The sequence below is a fragment of the Sarcophilus harrisii genome, chromosome 2 (assembly GCF_902635505.1).
Source record: "Sarcophilus harrisii chromosome 2, mSarHar1.11, whole genome shotgun sequence".
NCBI lineage: Eukaryota > Metazoa > Chordata > Mammalia > Dasyuromorphia > Dasyuridae > Sarcophilus > Sarcophilus harrisii.
The window spans coordinates 217,621,979-217,636,348 of NC_045427.1; the positions used below are offsets into that span (position 1 = coordinate 217,621,979).

Here is a 14,370-nt window from a genome sequence, read left to right on the forward strand (position 1 = left end):
AGCAGACACTTAATAAATGCTTATTGATGACTTGAATGTCAGTAAGTAAACATTATTAACATAGTTAATGCAAATATAAATTTCAAAAATTAAATAAATAGACATTAATTTTAAATAGTTAAACATAGTTGGTATTTATGTACTAGATATTTTACTAAGTGCTGGGATGCAACAAGAGGCCAAATGAACCTTTAAAGAACTCACAAAATAATGGGCTAACCTCCTTAAAGTCAGGGACTATTTCATTTTTGTCTCCATTCTCAGCATTACTTGGCTAAAACTCAAACTTGGTAAAAACTCAATTGTTTATTGAATGTTGAATGCATGTCAAATTAACTAAAATAATAATAATACCATCCAGCATTTATGTGGTCCATTAAATTTGTGAAGCAAATTGACCTTACTGGTAAGCTAAAAATTCTTGCCACTAAGAACTAAGGGAACTTTAGTTCTAAGGGAATTTTCAACCTGGAAAGTCTCCTGGTTGAGGTTTTGAGGTTTTGAGGTTTGAAGAGTGAGATCTCCCAGAATTCTAAGAGTTCTGTAAAACTTCTTTCTTTGCCTGCAAGGAAGTGGCTCGGACAAAGAAATTAGGTAAAAATAGGAGTGAACAAGAACTTCATTATTCTAAAGAGAGTGCGTCCAGCTGGAAAGCTCTGGATCCAGACCTTTGGTGGTCTTTCTAAGCATGGGAAACATCACAGTGAACAGTCAACAATACCAATGGGTATTTATTAACCAACTCGCCACACATTCAGCATAGTTCTTGCTATGTCACACCAGGTTCTGACATTGATTCGACAAGAATGTGGAGATATGGTTTAGAGGGAGAAGACACATACAGATGACTATTAAAAAACCTTAAATGCACCAGGGAATAGCAATGTGATATGCTTTATTAGGTTCAAAGGGATAGGTCAACAATGACAGCAAGAATCAGACTAGCATTTTTTTCAAAGTTACGTTTCACATGCTCCATTTTAGATGATCCTCATAAAATGGGCTAAAATGGGTAGCTAGGGAGCATTATAATGCATAGAGCAGTGAGCCTGGAGTTGGGAAGAATTAAGTTCCTGAGTTCAAATTTGTCTCAGATATTTACTAGCTCTGTGATCCTAGGCTAGTTTTTAATCCTGTTTCTGAGCTGGAAGAGGAAATGCTAAACTACCCCCATTTCTCTACCGAGAAAACCCCAAATGGGGTCATGAAGAATTGGACACGAGTGAACAATTCCCCTTATGAGGTGTGTGACTAAGGTCACCCAGTTAATATGCCTTAGATTTAGTATTCAGATTCAGGTTTCTTGCTGGCTTTTATTGCTAAACTATATCTCTCCCCCCATGATATCATAGATAAAGTTTTTGGAAAAACAGCTCAAATTTTATAAAGAATATTTAACAATTTAACAATATTTAATATTTAACAAGCTTATACAACAATCAGTCAAGAAATATTCACTATAGAATAACTAGGAACTAGAAATTCAAAAATAAAAATGAGACAGCCCCTACTCTCAAGAGGCTTACATTCTATTGGGGAAGGGAAGGAGAAGACACTTAATGCATATGAAGTAAATTCTAGGGTAATTTCATGAGAGAAAGCACTAGTAACAAGCAGGAATAGGAAAGGCCTTATGTTGGACATAAATATAAGGGAAAGAATGTTGGATTTGGAGTCCAAAAAACCTGGGTTCAAATATATCTCCCAATAATAGTAATAATATTTTTCAATCACAATAATTGTGTCCGACTCTTTGTGACCCCATTTGGGTCAGGATATTGGAGTGGTTTGCCATTTCCTTCTCCATCTCATGTTACAGATAAGAAAACTGGGTCAAGCAGGATTAAATGAGGAACCCAGGGTCATGTAGCTAGTAAATGTCTGATCAGTTAGTAAATGTCTGACTTTAAATGTCTGGATTTCAATCCAAGAAGATGAGTCTTCCTAACTCCAGGCCCAGTACTGTGTCCACTGGCCACCTAACTGCTCTCAATAGTAATAATACCTAGCATCTATATAGTGACTACCATATATCAGGCACAGTGTGTGCTAAGTGCTTTACAAAGATCTCATTTGGTCCTTTAAACCCTAGTAGGTAGATATTGAGTTATCATCCTCCTCATTTCATAGATAAAGAAATTTAGAGTCAGGCCTTTCTGACCCCAAGGCCCTCTCTTTCCCCTTCCCTTCTCCCCAAGCAAGTCATTAGATAAAGGTTAAACAAGTTAATTCTTCTAAACACATTTCCATATTTGTCATGTTGCTCAAAAAAAATACCAAAAAAAAAGATCAAAAGGAAAAAAACCCAAGCAAACAAACAATAACAAAGGTGAAAATACTGTGCTTTGATCCCCATTCAGTCTCTAGTTCTCTCTCTGGATGCAGATGGCATTTTCCTTCCCCAAGTCTATTGGAATTGCCTTGGATCACCTCACTGTTGAAAAGAGCCAAGCTCATTGCAGTTGGTCATCACACAATCTTGTTAGTGTGGGCAATGTTCTCTTGGTTCTGCTCATTTCAGTTAGCATCCCTGAATTCTTTTCGTAATGAAGTTAAGGGAGGCTAAAAATATAGATAATTAAACAATAAAATTCACAAGAACTCAAAGCCCCCAGACTTTAGTGATCTCTACGAGCCAGGCCACAGATAAGAATTTCTGACCCACTAAATTCTGCAAAATAGTTTCCAAGTTTGCCTCAGTCATACTTTTTTTTTTTTTTTATCATAATCTTGTGTAATTATACCAATCCAAAAAGATATCACTCAAAATGGGATTAAGGTCAATTTCTCTTTATTTGGGGAAAAAAACCCAAAATTATTATAAGTACTATCAAAACATCAAGTATGGACATTTACAAGAATAAGAAAGTGCTTAAGAATAAAGTGTCTGGGGAAGCTAGATGGTGCAATGCATAGAGCACCAGCTCTAAGGTAAAGGGAACCTGAGTCAAATCTGGCCTCAGAATTATTACTTATTAGCTATGTGACTCTGGACAATTCATTTAATCCTAATAGCCTCCAAAAAGAAGAAACAGTGTCACTCATTTGTTAATCGGTAGTAGAGTAGAAGAAAAAAATAGTGAAGAAATGTCAACAACTTTCAGTCTCATTTCAGGATAACCACAATCAACTAGGTTTCTTTCCATACATTCTTTCCTAAGTGAAACACCAAACAAGGAAAAGTTCCAATTGTTCAATTTCATGGTCCCTAAGTATGGAATATGTATGATGTCTTCTCTAATATGATGTATTATTCTGCTAACCTCGCCCTATGCTCCTTCTCCCCATCCTTCTTCTTCACTTCTACCTTTGACTCTCAGAAGAGTATCTTTTAAAGACTTCCAGTGCAGTGGAAACTCTGATCTCCAAATTAGAAGTTGCCCCAGGATGGGTGAGGAAGGGGTAGAAAGTAAATCCCAAAGTGCTTGGTAAGCAATGAATTCTTAGTAAAAATGGATTCTTAACCTGGGATTCATGGATCTAAAAAAAATTAATAATTCTATTTCCTTTGTATTTCTTCATATTTCATTTTACACATTTAAAAACTTTATTCTGAGAAGATTTTTATGAGTTTAGCAGGTCTTCCAAAGGGATCCATGTCACAAAAATAGTTAAGAATCCCTACTTAAAATACCTCCTCCATCCATGGGGAGAATTCGTCTGAACCTCGTCCATATAGTCCTGTTATACGACCTTGTTTTCTGGTGTTGGATTTGGATTGCTAGAATTTTGTAGCTTTAGGGGACCTTCAGAGGTGTGGAGATCTTATGTATATGTAAACTATTATCTTAGAAAGATATTATATATAACCTTCTATTTAATTATTCAGTAAACTATAAAAAACTGAAGCTCACAGAAGTTTAATTGAATGTCTTGCTTAGTGTCACATAACAATTAAGTGTCTATAAGATAGGATTTGTAGCCATCTAATTAACCTTTTAGTACATACAGAGAAACAAGGGCAACTAGATATTATGATGGATAGAACACTGGGCTTGGAATTAGGAAGACTTGTTTTCCTGAATTCAAATCTTGCTTCAGAAACTTACCAGCTATGGGACCCTGGGCAAGTCACCTAACCTGTTTGCTTCAGTTTCCTCATCTATAAAATGAGCTAGGGAAAGAAATGGCAAGCTATTCCAGTTCTTTTTCAAGAAAGCCCCCAAAAGAGTCACAAAGAGTTGGATATGACTGAAAAATGATTGAACATCATCATAAGCATCATGGCCTATATGAGGATTTTCTAGCTCTTTGCAGCTGCTAGTGCTTTATCTCACACCAATTATATTGTTTTTATCATATATATATTTTGTGCATATTTGTTTTGTATATACTCATGTATGTATGCTTTATCTTACCTGGTAGGAGTAAACTTCTCGAAGAGCAGGGATTGTTTAAATACTTGCTTGTTTAGCTGAAAAAATGAATGAGGATAAAAAAATTTTTTAAAAAAGAATTAGGTTAATGAAATCTGTACAGAACTTTTTTCTATAGAATTGTAATTGAGTTAATAGTCAATGAGGATGCAGACCATAAAATTACCGTTATTTTAGGCCTAGTCTAACATCTTTTAAAATACTCAGTGTGACTTTACTTCAGATCTGGAGAAAGGTTCTTTACTTGTCTGTGTTCATCTGCAGACACCTGGAATAGCCCCTTTCTTCCTTCCCCTTCTCTTTACTATGCAAATCCTACCCCTCCTTCTAGGTCTAGCTTGAATGTAGGAGTCCTCCAAGAGTCTTGCTTATTTATATCTTCAATATGTCTTGTGTTATTTCACTGTTTCCCTGTCTTCTCAATGAAATTCATACATTCTTTGATAAATATTTATTGAGAACCTATTATGGACGCAAGCTCTCTTATAGACTTATAGATTTAGAATTGAAAGGAACCTGCTCCATTTCTGCCTCCCTTATTTTATAAATGAAAAACTGAAGGTCAGGGAATTTCACTGGCTTGCTATATATCATCCTGGCAGTGAGCATCAAAGGTGGGACTTGAAAGCTCACAGTCTAACTCCAGAATCAGGTCTCTATCCATTGTAAGCCCCTATATGTGGGAAGATGGAAGGCTACAGACGGCCTCTGCTCTCTGAAAATGAATGCATGAGAAATGAAAAGCATTTATTAAATGTTTACTTCCCCTGTGCCAGATGCTATGCCAAGCTCTGGAGATACAAATGCAAAAACCAAGATGATATTCAAGGAGTTTATATTCTCATTGGAGAATAGATTGGGGAGGTATCATTGGTAAATTAATAAAGAAGTGATGGAAGGCTGTTTAAAGTAAAAGGGATTTAAATAAAGCCTTGAAAGATAGGAGAAAATTGGAAAGGTGGATGTAGAGGGAATGGAATAATAAGCCAATATTGGGAGGCAGAAATAAGCATTCCCTATCTGAGGATAGATCAACCTTGTTGGAGTACAAGGCTCATGTTGAGAGTAATGGGATTAAATAATAGGAGATAATAAGGAAATCTGGAAAAGTGGCTGGAACTGCAGTGTGAAGGGCTAAATGCCAAAGTAAGAAATTTTTTTAACCAGGAGATCATTATACTTCAACAACAATATATATGATGACCAGTTCTGATGGACCAGGCCATCCTCAGCAACGAGATCAACCAAATCATTTCCAATGGAGCAGTAATGAACTTAACCAGCTATGCCCAGAAAAAGAACTCTGGGAGATGACTAAAAACCATTACATTGAATTCCCAATCTCTATATTTATGCCCACCTGCATTTTTGATTTCCTTCACAAGCTAATTGTACAATATTTCAGAGTCTGATTCTTTTTGTACAGAAAAATAACATTTTGGTCATGTATACTTATTGTGTATCTAATTTATATTTTAATATATTTAACATCTACTGGTCATCCTGCCATCTAGGGGAGGGGGTGGGAGGGGTAAGAGGTGAAAAATTGGAACAAGAGGTTTGGCAATTGTTAATGCTGTAAAGTTACCCATGCATATATCCTATAAATAAAAGGCTATTAAATAAAAAAAAATAATAGCTTTTTATTTTCAAAATATATGCAAAGTTAGTTTTCAGCATTTACCCTTGCAAAACATTGTGTTCCAAATTTTTCTTCTTCCTTTCTCCCCCCCCCCCATGTCCCTCTCCTACAAGCAAATAATTAATATATTTTTCCCTAAAATCAATAGGGACCCCTTAAATATTCTTGAGTAAGGGAGTGATATGATCCAACTGACCCTTATGAAGATTATTCTGGCAGATTAGACAGGGAAGAGACTAGAAGCAAGGGGACTATTTGGGAGGCTGTTGCAATAATCTGTGGACTGAACAGAGATAATAACTGTGGGAGTAGAGAGAAGGGAATATGAAAAGTGTGGAGTTAGAATTGATGACTTGGCAACTTATTGGATGAGGATGGAGGCGATTAAGGATAATCTGGCACATTTACAAGAAATTAAGTTGAGCCAAAGGTCAGAATAAAGCTAGTAATGCAACAATAAGTATAAAGCCAGGAGCACAGGGAAAACCAGCCTGAGACAGGACCCAAGAAATTAGTTGAGGCCATAGCAAAGCAAAACATTCAAAGTCCAGGTAAATGATCTAGTCCTAATCTGCAGGAACAATATAAAGAAGAGGAGGAGAGCAGATGATAATAGAGCCACCCCTAGCTGCTTTTTAGGGCTCACTCATGTCCACATGAGATCCAATTTTGAATTAGGCTGACCTGAAGGCTTATGGGTGATGGTATGGGGTGGAGAGCAAAGGCTCTGAAAAGCCACTGTCAGTTAAGGACTCAGTCACTTTGAATGCTTTCTCTGCTAGGAAGGACCTGCTTTCAGAGAACACAGAACCTAAGACAGGATGTAGTTCAAAATTAAAATAAATTTCATCCTACCCAGATCACTGCCCACAACAGAGCTATTGTGACCAAAATCTATTTACTTCATGTCCCCTCCACTTAGAATCAGAAAACCCTCCAAGTTTAGTGACACTCCATCTCCTAATCAGCTCCAAGAATGGGAGTTGAGATAGAGGCAAGGCCTGATCCATGCTTGGAGTCACCAAACTTTGTAGTCCTGTCCCCTTGTTTTTGTTATTGTTTCCTTGTTTCAGTCATGTCTGGCTCTTTATGATCCCATTGGGGGTTTTCTTGGCAAAGATACTGACATAGTTTGCCATTTCCTTTTCCTGCACATTTGACAGATGAAGAAACTGAAGCAAGTATGATTAAGTGGCTTGCCCAGGATCACACAGGAATTGCCCAGGAATTGATTGAAATCAGATTTTAACTCAGGAAGATGACTTTTTCTGACTCCAGGCCCAGATCTGCACTATTATCCACTCTGCTATCTCACTGCTCCTATCTCTGTGTAGGCTAAATAGTAAAATATAATGAAAAAGTTCTTGGAAAATGGAGACTGAGTTTTATGCAGGGCAGTGTGCTAAGGACAAAAGTGAAGTAGACATGGTTCTAGTCTTGGTGCGGTTTATAACCCAGAAGGGGCAATAAGACAGGCAAGGAACTGTAATAAAAAATGGAATAAGCATCATTGGAGAAGTGTACAGAAGATGCCATGTGAGCATAAAAGAATAACAAAGCCGACTGTTGGCTGGGCAGATCAGAGGTGACTTTGTAGTCTTGAATGATGAATAGGATTGTGATAGGAGGAAATGGGTGGGAAAGAAGGGAGGAAGATATTCTATACAAAGAGAAAAGCATAAACATAGACAGAGGGAAAGAATGTTTTTGAAAATAATCCACCCAGATATGAGTGAATAGGAATAAAGGAATGTATGTTTCCAAATAACAGTAGACAATGTAGAGAAGTAGAAAAAATCAATAAGCTTTGGGGTTATAGAACACCAGGATTCAAATCCCACCTTAGACATTTACTGGTTTTGTAACCATGAGCAAACATCTGAAGCTCAATTTCTTTTTCTATATAATAGATATAAAATTCCTCTGATACTTACCTCTCATAGTCGTGAGGATCAAGTGACCTGTATTTAAAGCATTGAACAACTTACAAATTCTTAATAAATCTCATCTATTATTGATATGGAAACTGAGGAGCAAAAAGATTAATTTGTTCAGCTGATCAGGCAGGTGATAAATAATAGAATCAGGATTTGAAACTAGATATTTTTTTTTCTCCAAATCTTGTGACCTTTCCATCCCACTTCCCATGGGTTTTCAGAAGAATATATTGAATTTATTTTTAGACATACTATAGACATATTTATAGACATACATGTGTGTGTATATATATATATATATATAAATATATATATATATTTATATATACACACACACACTTATTCAGCACCCATTCTTTTATTCCTTCAACTTGCACTTTCGTTGGTGGGATGAGTCTCCAGACTGTTTACATTACTCTCTGATATAAAGGTATAGTCTATGGGTCTGGAGTTCTGAAACTATAAGTGACTAGCCTCCACTGGTGTATTTCATATTAACAGTTACCCGATAGACGCAATTAGCTCAAAACAAAGGCATTTACTTGGATCTTATAGTAAGAACAATAGCTACAAAACATTCTCCCCATAATGACAGAGCATATTCTTCTGCATTCATGGGGAGATTGGGTATAAAGTTAAAGTGAAGCATGCATGGAGGGAACAGATGTGACCAAAACAACTCACACTTACAGTACTGCTGTGATGGGGTTGAGATAAGAATACCTACTTTGAAATAAACATGTGACAAATTCACAATGATTATTCTCTTTGTCAAAAGGAAGGTTGGTTTAGGAGAAGAGTTTTCAGACAAAATAAGCTGCAAAATAGGCACCAGAAGTGACAGATATGAAATGGAGTTGGTAGAGCAGATAGGAAGGAAAGGAATTTTGAAGAATCCATTAAATGAATATGCCATGAAGTCCAAGCTTGCTATTAGCCAGCAGGTTAGATCCACAGAGGAGTTTAGCAGACCAAACAGAGTTGGCCAGAGTGAGGGGGAAGGCACTGTTAAGGGGAAGGCACTATGAGGGAGAGAAAGAGAGCACCTTCATAGTGATCTTAGTCCCAAAGAGAACTTAGCAAAGATCTTCATCATAAAGCAGATCTTTTGTAGAAATATAAGCTTTGTGGGCTTCTCAGGGAAACCAGAAAAGTAAGGATAGGAACTCATAGGGAGGGTCAGAGAGCCAGGGAGCTCAAATGTGGGAGAATTAAGGAGCCAGAGTGAATGCATCTGGCAGACCAGATCCTGGACAGTCTAAAGATTTGCTAATCTATATTTCAAAGGCTGTTTAAAGATATACAAAGGTTGGAGGGATAGACAAAAGAGTTCCATCCTCATAATCACTCCATACCAACAGGATAGTCTGGGAATTAGTTATCTCTGATAAATGCCAGATAGTTTTTTTTCTGACAGGTGGTGATAGTTCATGCCAGCAGTACCTTGTTTTCCTTTCTTGCTTAATAGAGCTCTTACCACGTTCATTTCTTGAAAGCCAGGGCTAATTCTTCCTTCAATCTATGGTTCTCTTCTCCAGAAGACATATTTTTCCTTGAAACGACTTCTACCCTTTATTGACTGTGTGTATGTCTGACTGGAGAATGTGTGTCTTCACTTGCTGGTAAATGTATTTCAATGATACCTCAAACTAACTAACTCCTCAGCTTCTGGATAGGGTGTCTTTTACTGGATAAATGGCTTTGATGTTGGATGCTATGGCTGATTGGGGTATAGGGGAGAAGAGAGAAAAATCTCCTTGTCTTCTAATATGGACATAAGGATTATACTACACAAAGCTGCTTCCAATCTGGGCTCATTAAAAGTGACAACCTATGTCAGCTGATTCCAGGGCAGTCAGGGGTAACTATCCAAAGATCTCCAGAGGAGTGGCCAGATTTCATCTGTGCTCCCATTTCAATTTATTGAAAGAAACAGGTTCTTTCTATGTAAAGGAACTCTGGGGGAGTAGATGCATCTTACAATTTGTTTAATGCTTCATTCACATTAGTGCTTGTTTACCTTTGTTTTTTGACTTTTGATTTCTGTGACTACATTGATTAGAGAGGTGGTGAGGGAATGCAATATATCGTAAATTCCTAAAGTGTTGACTTTTGTCTTCCTATCCCCAGTGTTTAACATAATAGATCAATGAATTTCTTGAAGCTGAATGGAGAGATATCTCTGGCAGATAACTCAGCAGGTAGAGATGGCCTAAATGGCCTCTCTCACCCATCTTTGCTCTATGGCCTTTGCGTGCTACCCATCCTATTGTTTGGCTTTCCTTAACTTCTCTCTTCTCCATGTCATTCCATGTCTTCCTTGTCATTCCTTCAAACTTCTATTTCTGCTGTCTCACTCTTTCCTAATCTTGTTCCACTGTCTTGAAGTTGCATTACATGCTGCCTCCTTTCCTGGCAGCTGCCTTTGTCAAGCCTGGCACTTCTGCTTCTGGGTACAGTGTGGGAGTGAGAGTGACTGTGGCAGAGCAAAATCATCAGGGTCTGGTGGAGGGATAAGAAAGCCTGGAGGCAAGATTCATTCATTCATTCAATAAGCATCTATTATGTGCAAGGTGCTGTGTTAAGTGGTAGAGATACAAAGACAAAAGGGAAAACATTTTCTACCTTCATGGAACTTCAGTTAAGTTATGTAGGGAGGGGCAAAACAACATGTTTATAGATAATGTAAAATATATTCAAAACACAAAGTAATGAAGGGGAGGATTTAGAATAGACCTCATGTTCCTCACATAGGAGTTAACATTTGAACTGAGACTTGAAGGAAGCTTGTGAGTCCAATAAATCAAAAAGTATGGGGTTCCAAAAGTCTTAGTGGAGTTTTAAGATTTAATGGCTTAAGACTACATTAAGATTTTTGAAAAGCTATGTATTTATTAAGCACCTGCTAGATGGTTCAGTGGATAGAGTGCTGTGCCTAGAATAAGGAAAAACCTGAGTTTAAATCTGGCCTCAGACACTCACTAGCTGTGTGATGCTAGGCAATCTCTATTTATCTTAATTCACCGAAGAAGGAAGTCAGAAAGCATTTCAGTATTTTTGCCAAGAAAACCTCATGGATGGCATAGTTCATGGGGTCATGAAGACTGAACAACATGATGTGTCAGGCACTATGCAAAAACAAAATGAAGCATCTCCCGCCCTTAAGGTGTTTGTACTCTGAGGACCCACTGTGCACTTGGTTAAGTATATACAAAGGTTGTGTATGTGTGTGTGTGTGTGTGTGTGTGTGTGTGTGTGTGTGTGGTGTGTGTGTTGAGGGAGAGAAGAAATAATAGTAATTGAGAAAACTCCATGTAGAAGATTGTTTGACTTGAGCCTTGAAGGAATCTAAGAGTTTCAGGAAATAAAGGGGAGAAAGGAGGGCTTTTTAGGCACAAATACCAGCCTGTTCAAAGATACAGAGATGGAACATGAAGGATGAGGAATAGTAAGAAGGCTGAGTTGTAGAAATAATGAAGAAAAGCAATGCATAAGGTGTTATGCTAAAGAGACAGGATATGTCATTTAGCAACTCCAGAGAATAAGCTGCTTTAGGGTTCATATCAGGGGCATGTTGGGAAGATTTTAAATGCCAAACAGAAGAATATGTATTTGAGCTTTAAGGAAATAAGAAGTTACTAAAATTTATTGGGGAGGGGTGTGAATGGTCAGACCTGCTATTTAGGAAGATTCTTTTGGCAGCTGATGGATAGATTGGAAAAGGGTGAGCCTTGAGTCAAGTAGACTGAGGAAGAAGCTGTTTCTATACTCTGTCAGATGGGATAAACTAGTTCAGTGGACCTATGAGTGGAGACAAAGGGATAGATATAATATGCAAGACTTTGGAATTGGTTGGATATGTGGGATGAGGGAGAATGAGGAGGTGAAGGTGACTCCAAGCTTCCAAACTTGAATGACTGGAAGGATGCTAATGTCTCCTCTACAAAAATAGGGAGGTCCAAAGGAAGACTTTAGACATGTCAGGTTTGAGATGCCTTAGGGCATCCATTTTGCAACGTCCAATTGGCAGGTAATGGGACTGGAGCTCAAGATAAAGGTTTATGAGGCATCTTCATAGAAATGCTATTTAAATTCATGGTAATTGGATGAGGACACTAAGAGAGAGAGAGACAAGAGAAGGAAGGCTTGGGACAGAACCTAGGAAGATATCTACAAAAGGAGAATGGGATATGGAAGATGTTCCAACAAAGGAGAATGAGAAGGAATGTTCAGAGAGGTAGAAGAAAATCCAAGAGAGACCCATATCATGAAAACTGAGAGAAGGAGAACCTATAAAAGAGAATGAGGAGTGAGTGTATTTTACATATAGGAAGCAATCAATACAAAGGCATAGACACAAATGTTCTCAATAGGGTAATATTATAGCAAGCACAGCAGTATGTTTAGGTTGTAGATTGTGTGAATGAATGATAGGCATGTGCCAGTAAGCTTGGGAAAGTAAAATGAAGTTGGAATGAGAAGGGCTTCAAATACCAAATAAAATCATCGTATTTTATCCTAGAGGCCATTCAAAATTCTCTTCTAGGCTCAACTTCTATGTTTCCATGACTTACGCTGTATGAGTTTACTCAATTTCCCTAATCCATATAGTAGAAAGGATCATTTTTCTATAGCTCTCTACTTTTAGGAGAAGCTTCAAGGACAAGAGATGGCCGTGGAGTGTGTGGAGCACTAGATTTATTCCCCATGGGGAGGGAGGCACTCTGCAGCCAATCTCATGCAGGCTCCTCTCTTTGCTGTCTCCTAACAGGACTGAAATGCTCTGGCCCTAGCTGTCCTCTGGCAGCATGTCTGGGGTGTCCGAGCCCCTGAGCCGGGTGAGGGTGGGTACTCTGCGCCGGCCTGACATCCCCCCAGAGCCAGTGGTGGTGGTGCCTGTGGATGTGGAAAAGGAGGATGTACGGATCCTCAAAGTCTGCTTCTACAGCAACAGCTTCAACCCTGGGAAGAACTTCAAGCTGGTCAAGTGCACTGTGCAGACAGAGATCCAGGTAAGATCTGGGGATGGGTAAGGGGGTGGTGAACTATACCTTTGGTTTAAAAACAGAGGCCCTGAATTCAAATCCACTTTTACCCTTTAATAGTTGTATAACCTTTGACTAGATTCAGCCACTTTGGATTGCAATTTACTTGTATATAAAATGAAAAGGGGTGGACTAGATGACCTTTAAGATTACTTTCAGCTCTCCAACCCATGATCCTTTCATCTCCTTTGAGCAGACCCAACTCAACTGTTCTGATTCAGCTATTTTCATACATGGGAAGAAATAGCATGGAATTTCCTCCTATCACATATTTCTTCCTATCACATACATCTCCCAGGTTTGATCTCCATGTTTACTGGACTGATTTCCTCTCTCAATAGAAGAATTTGATTCTAGGATAGTTCAGTTACTACAGCATACTGGATAAATGGTCTTCTAGCTTCCGCCTGAAGACATCCAAGGAGAACCCCTTGAGGGAGCTCTCCTTGTTAGGAAACTTTTCCTGACATCAAGTCTTCCTAGTAACTTCTACTTTTTATTTCTAGTTCTGTCCTTCTTGGGACTAAAGGGACTAAAAGTGATTGTTCTTCCACATGATATAACTGTTATCCTGGGCAAATCACTTAACCCTTTTTGCCTCAATTCCTCCTCTATAAAGTGAGCTGAAGAAGGAAATGACAAAGACTCCAACAGCTTTGCCCAAAAATCCCATATGGAGTCATGAAAGTTTTGACATGATTAAGCAACTACAAACTTCTACCAATTTCTGTCCTTTAAGACTTAGTGGAACAAGTATATAATTCCTCTTCTGCATGAAGAATATGAATTGCTCCTTAGAAAATGACTGGGGTACAAAAAGAATCAGACTCTGAATTATTGTACAATTAGCTTGTGAAGGAAATCAAAGATGCAGGTGTGCATAAATATAGGGACTGGGAATTCAATGTAATGGTTTTTAGTCATCTCCCAGAGTTCTTTTTCTGGGTATAGTTAGTTCAGTTCATTACTGCTCCATTAGAAATGATTTGGTTGATCTTGTTGCTGAGGATGGCCTGATCCATCAGGACTAGTCATCATCTAGTATTGTTGTTGAAGTATATAATGATCTCCTGGTCCTGCTCATTTCACTCAGCATCAGTTCGTGTAAGTCTCTCCAGGCCTTTCTGAAATCATCCTGTTGGTCATTTCTTACAGAACAGTAATATTCCATAATTTTCATATACCACAATTTATTCAGCCATTCTCCAACTGATGGACATCCATTCAGTTTCCAGTTTCTGGCCACTACAAAAAGACTGCCACAAACATTCGGACATACAGGTTCCCTTTCCTCTTTTTATAATCTCTTTGGGATATAATCCTAGTAACATGCTGGATCAAAGGGTATGCACAGTTTGATAACTTTTTGA

The 14,370-nt window shown here is 38.1% G+C and overlaps 1 protein-coding gene across 5 annotated transcripts in view; it reads left to right on the top strand.

Annotated features, from left to right (window-relative positions):
• The window catches only part of PTK2B (protein tyrosine kinase 2 beta), a 167,445-nt gene that overhangs the window by 91,247 nt on the left and 61,828 nt on the right, over window positions 1-14,370 (top strand). For all 5 annotated transcript variants that reach the window (XM_012539814.3, XM_003757786.4, XM_012539817.3 and 2 more), the window contains one exon: window positions 12,727-12,967. In XM_012539814.3, coding sequence (XP_012395268.1) covers window positions 12,764-12,967 — 204 coding nt within the window. In that variant the 5' untranslated portion in view covers window positions 12,727-12,763. The remainder of the gene's footprint in view (window positions 1-12,726; window positions 12,968-14,370) is intronic.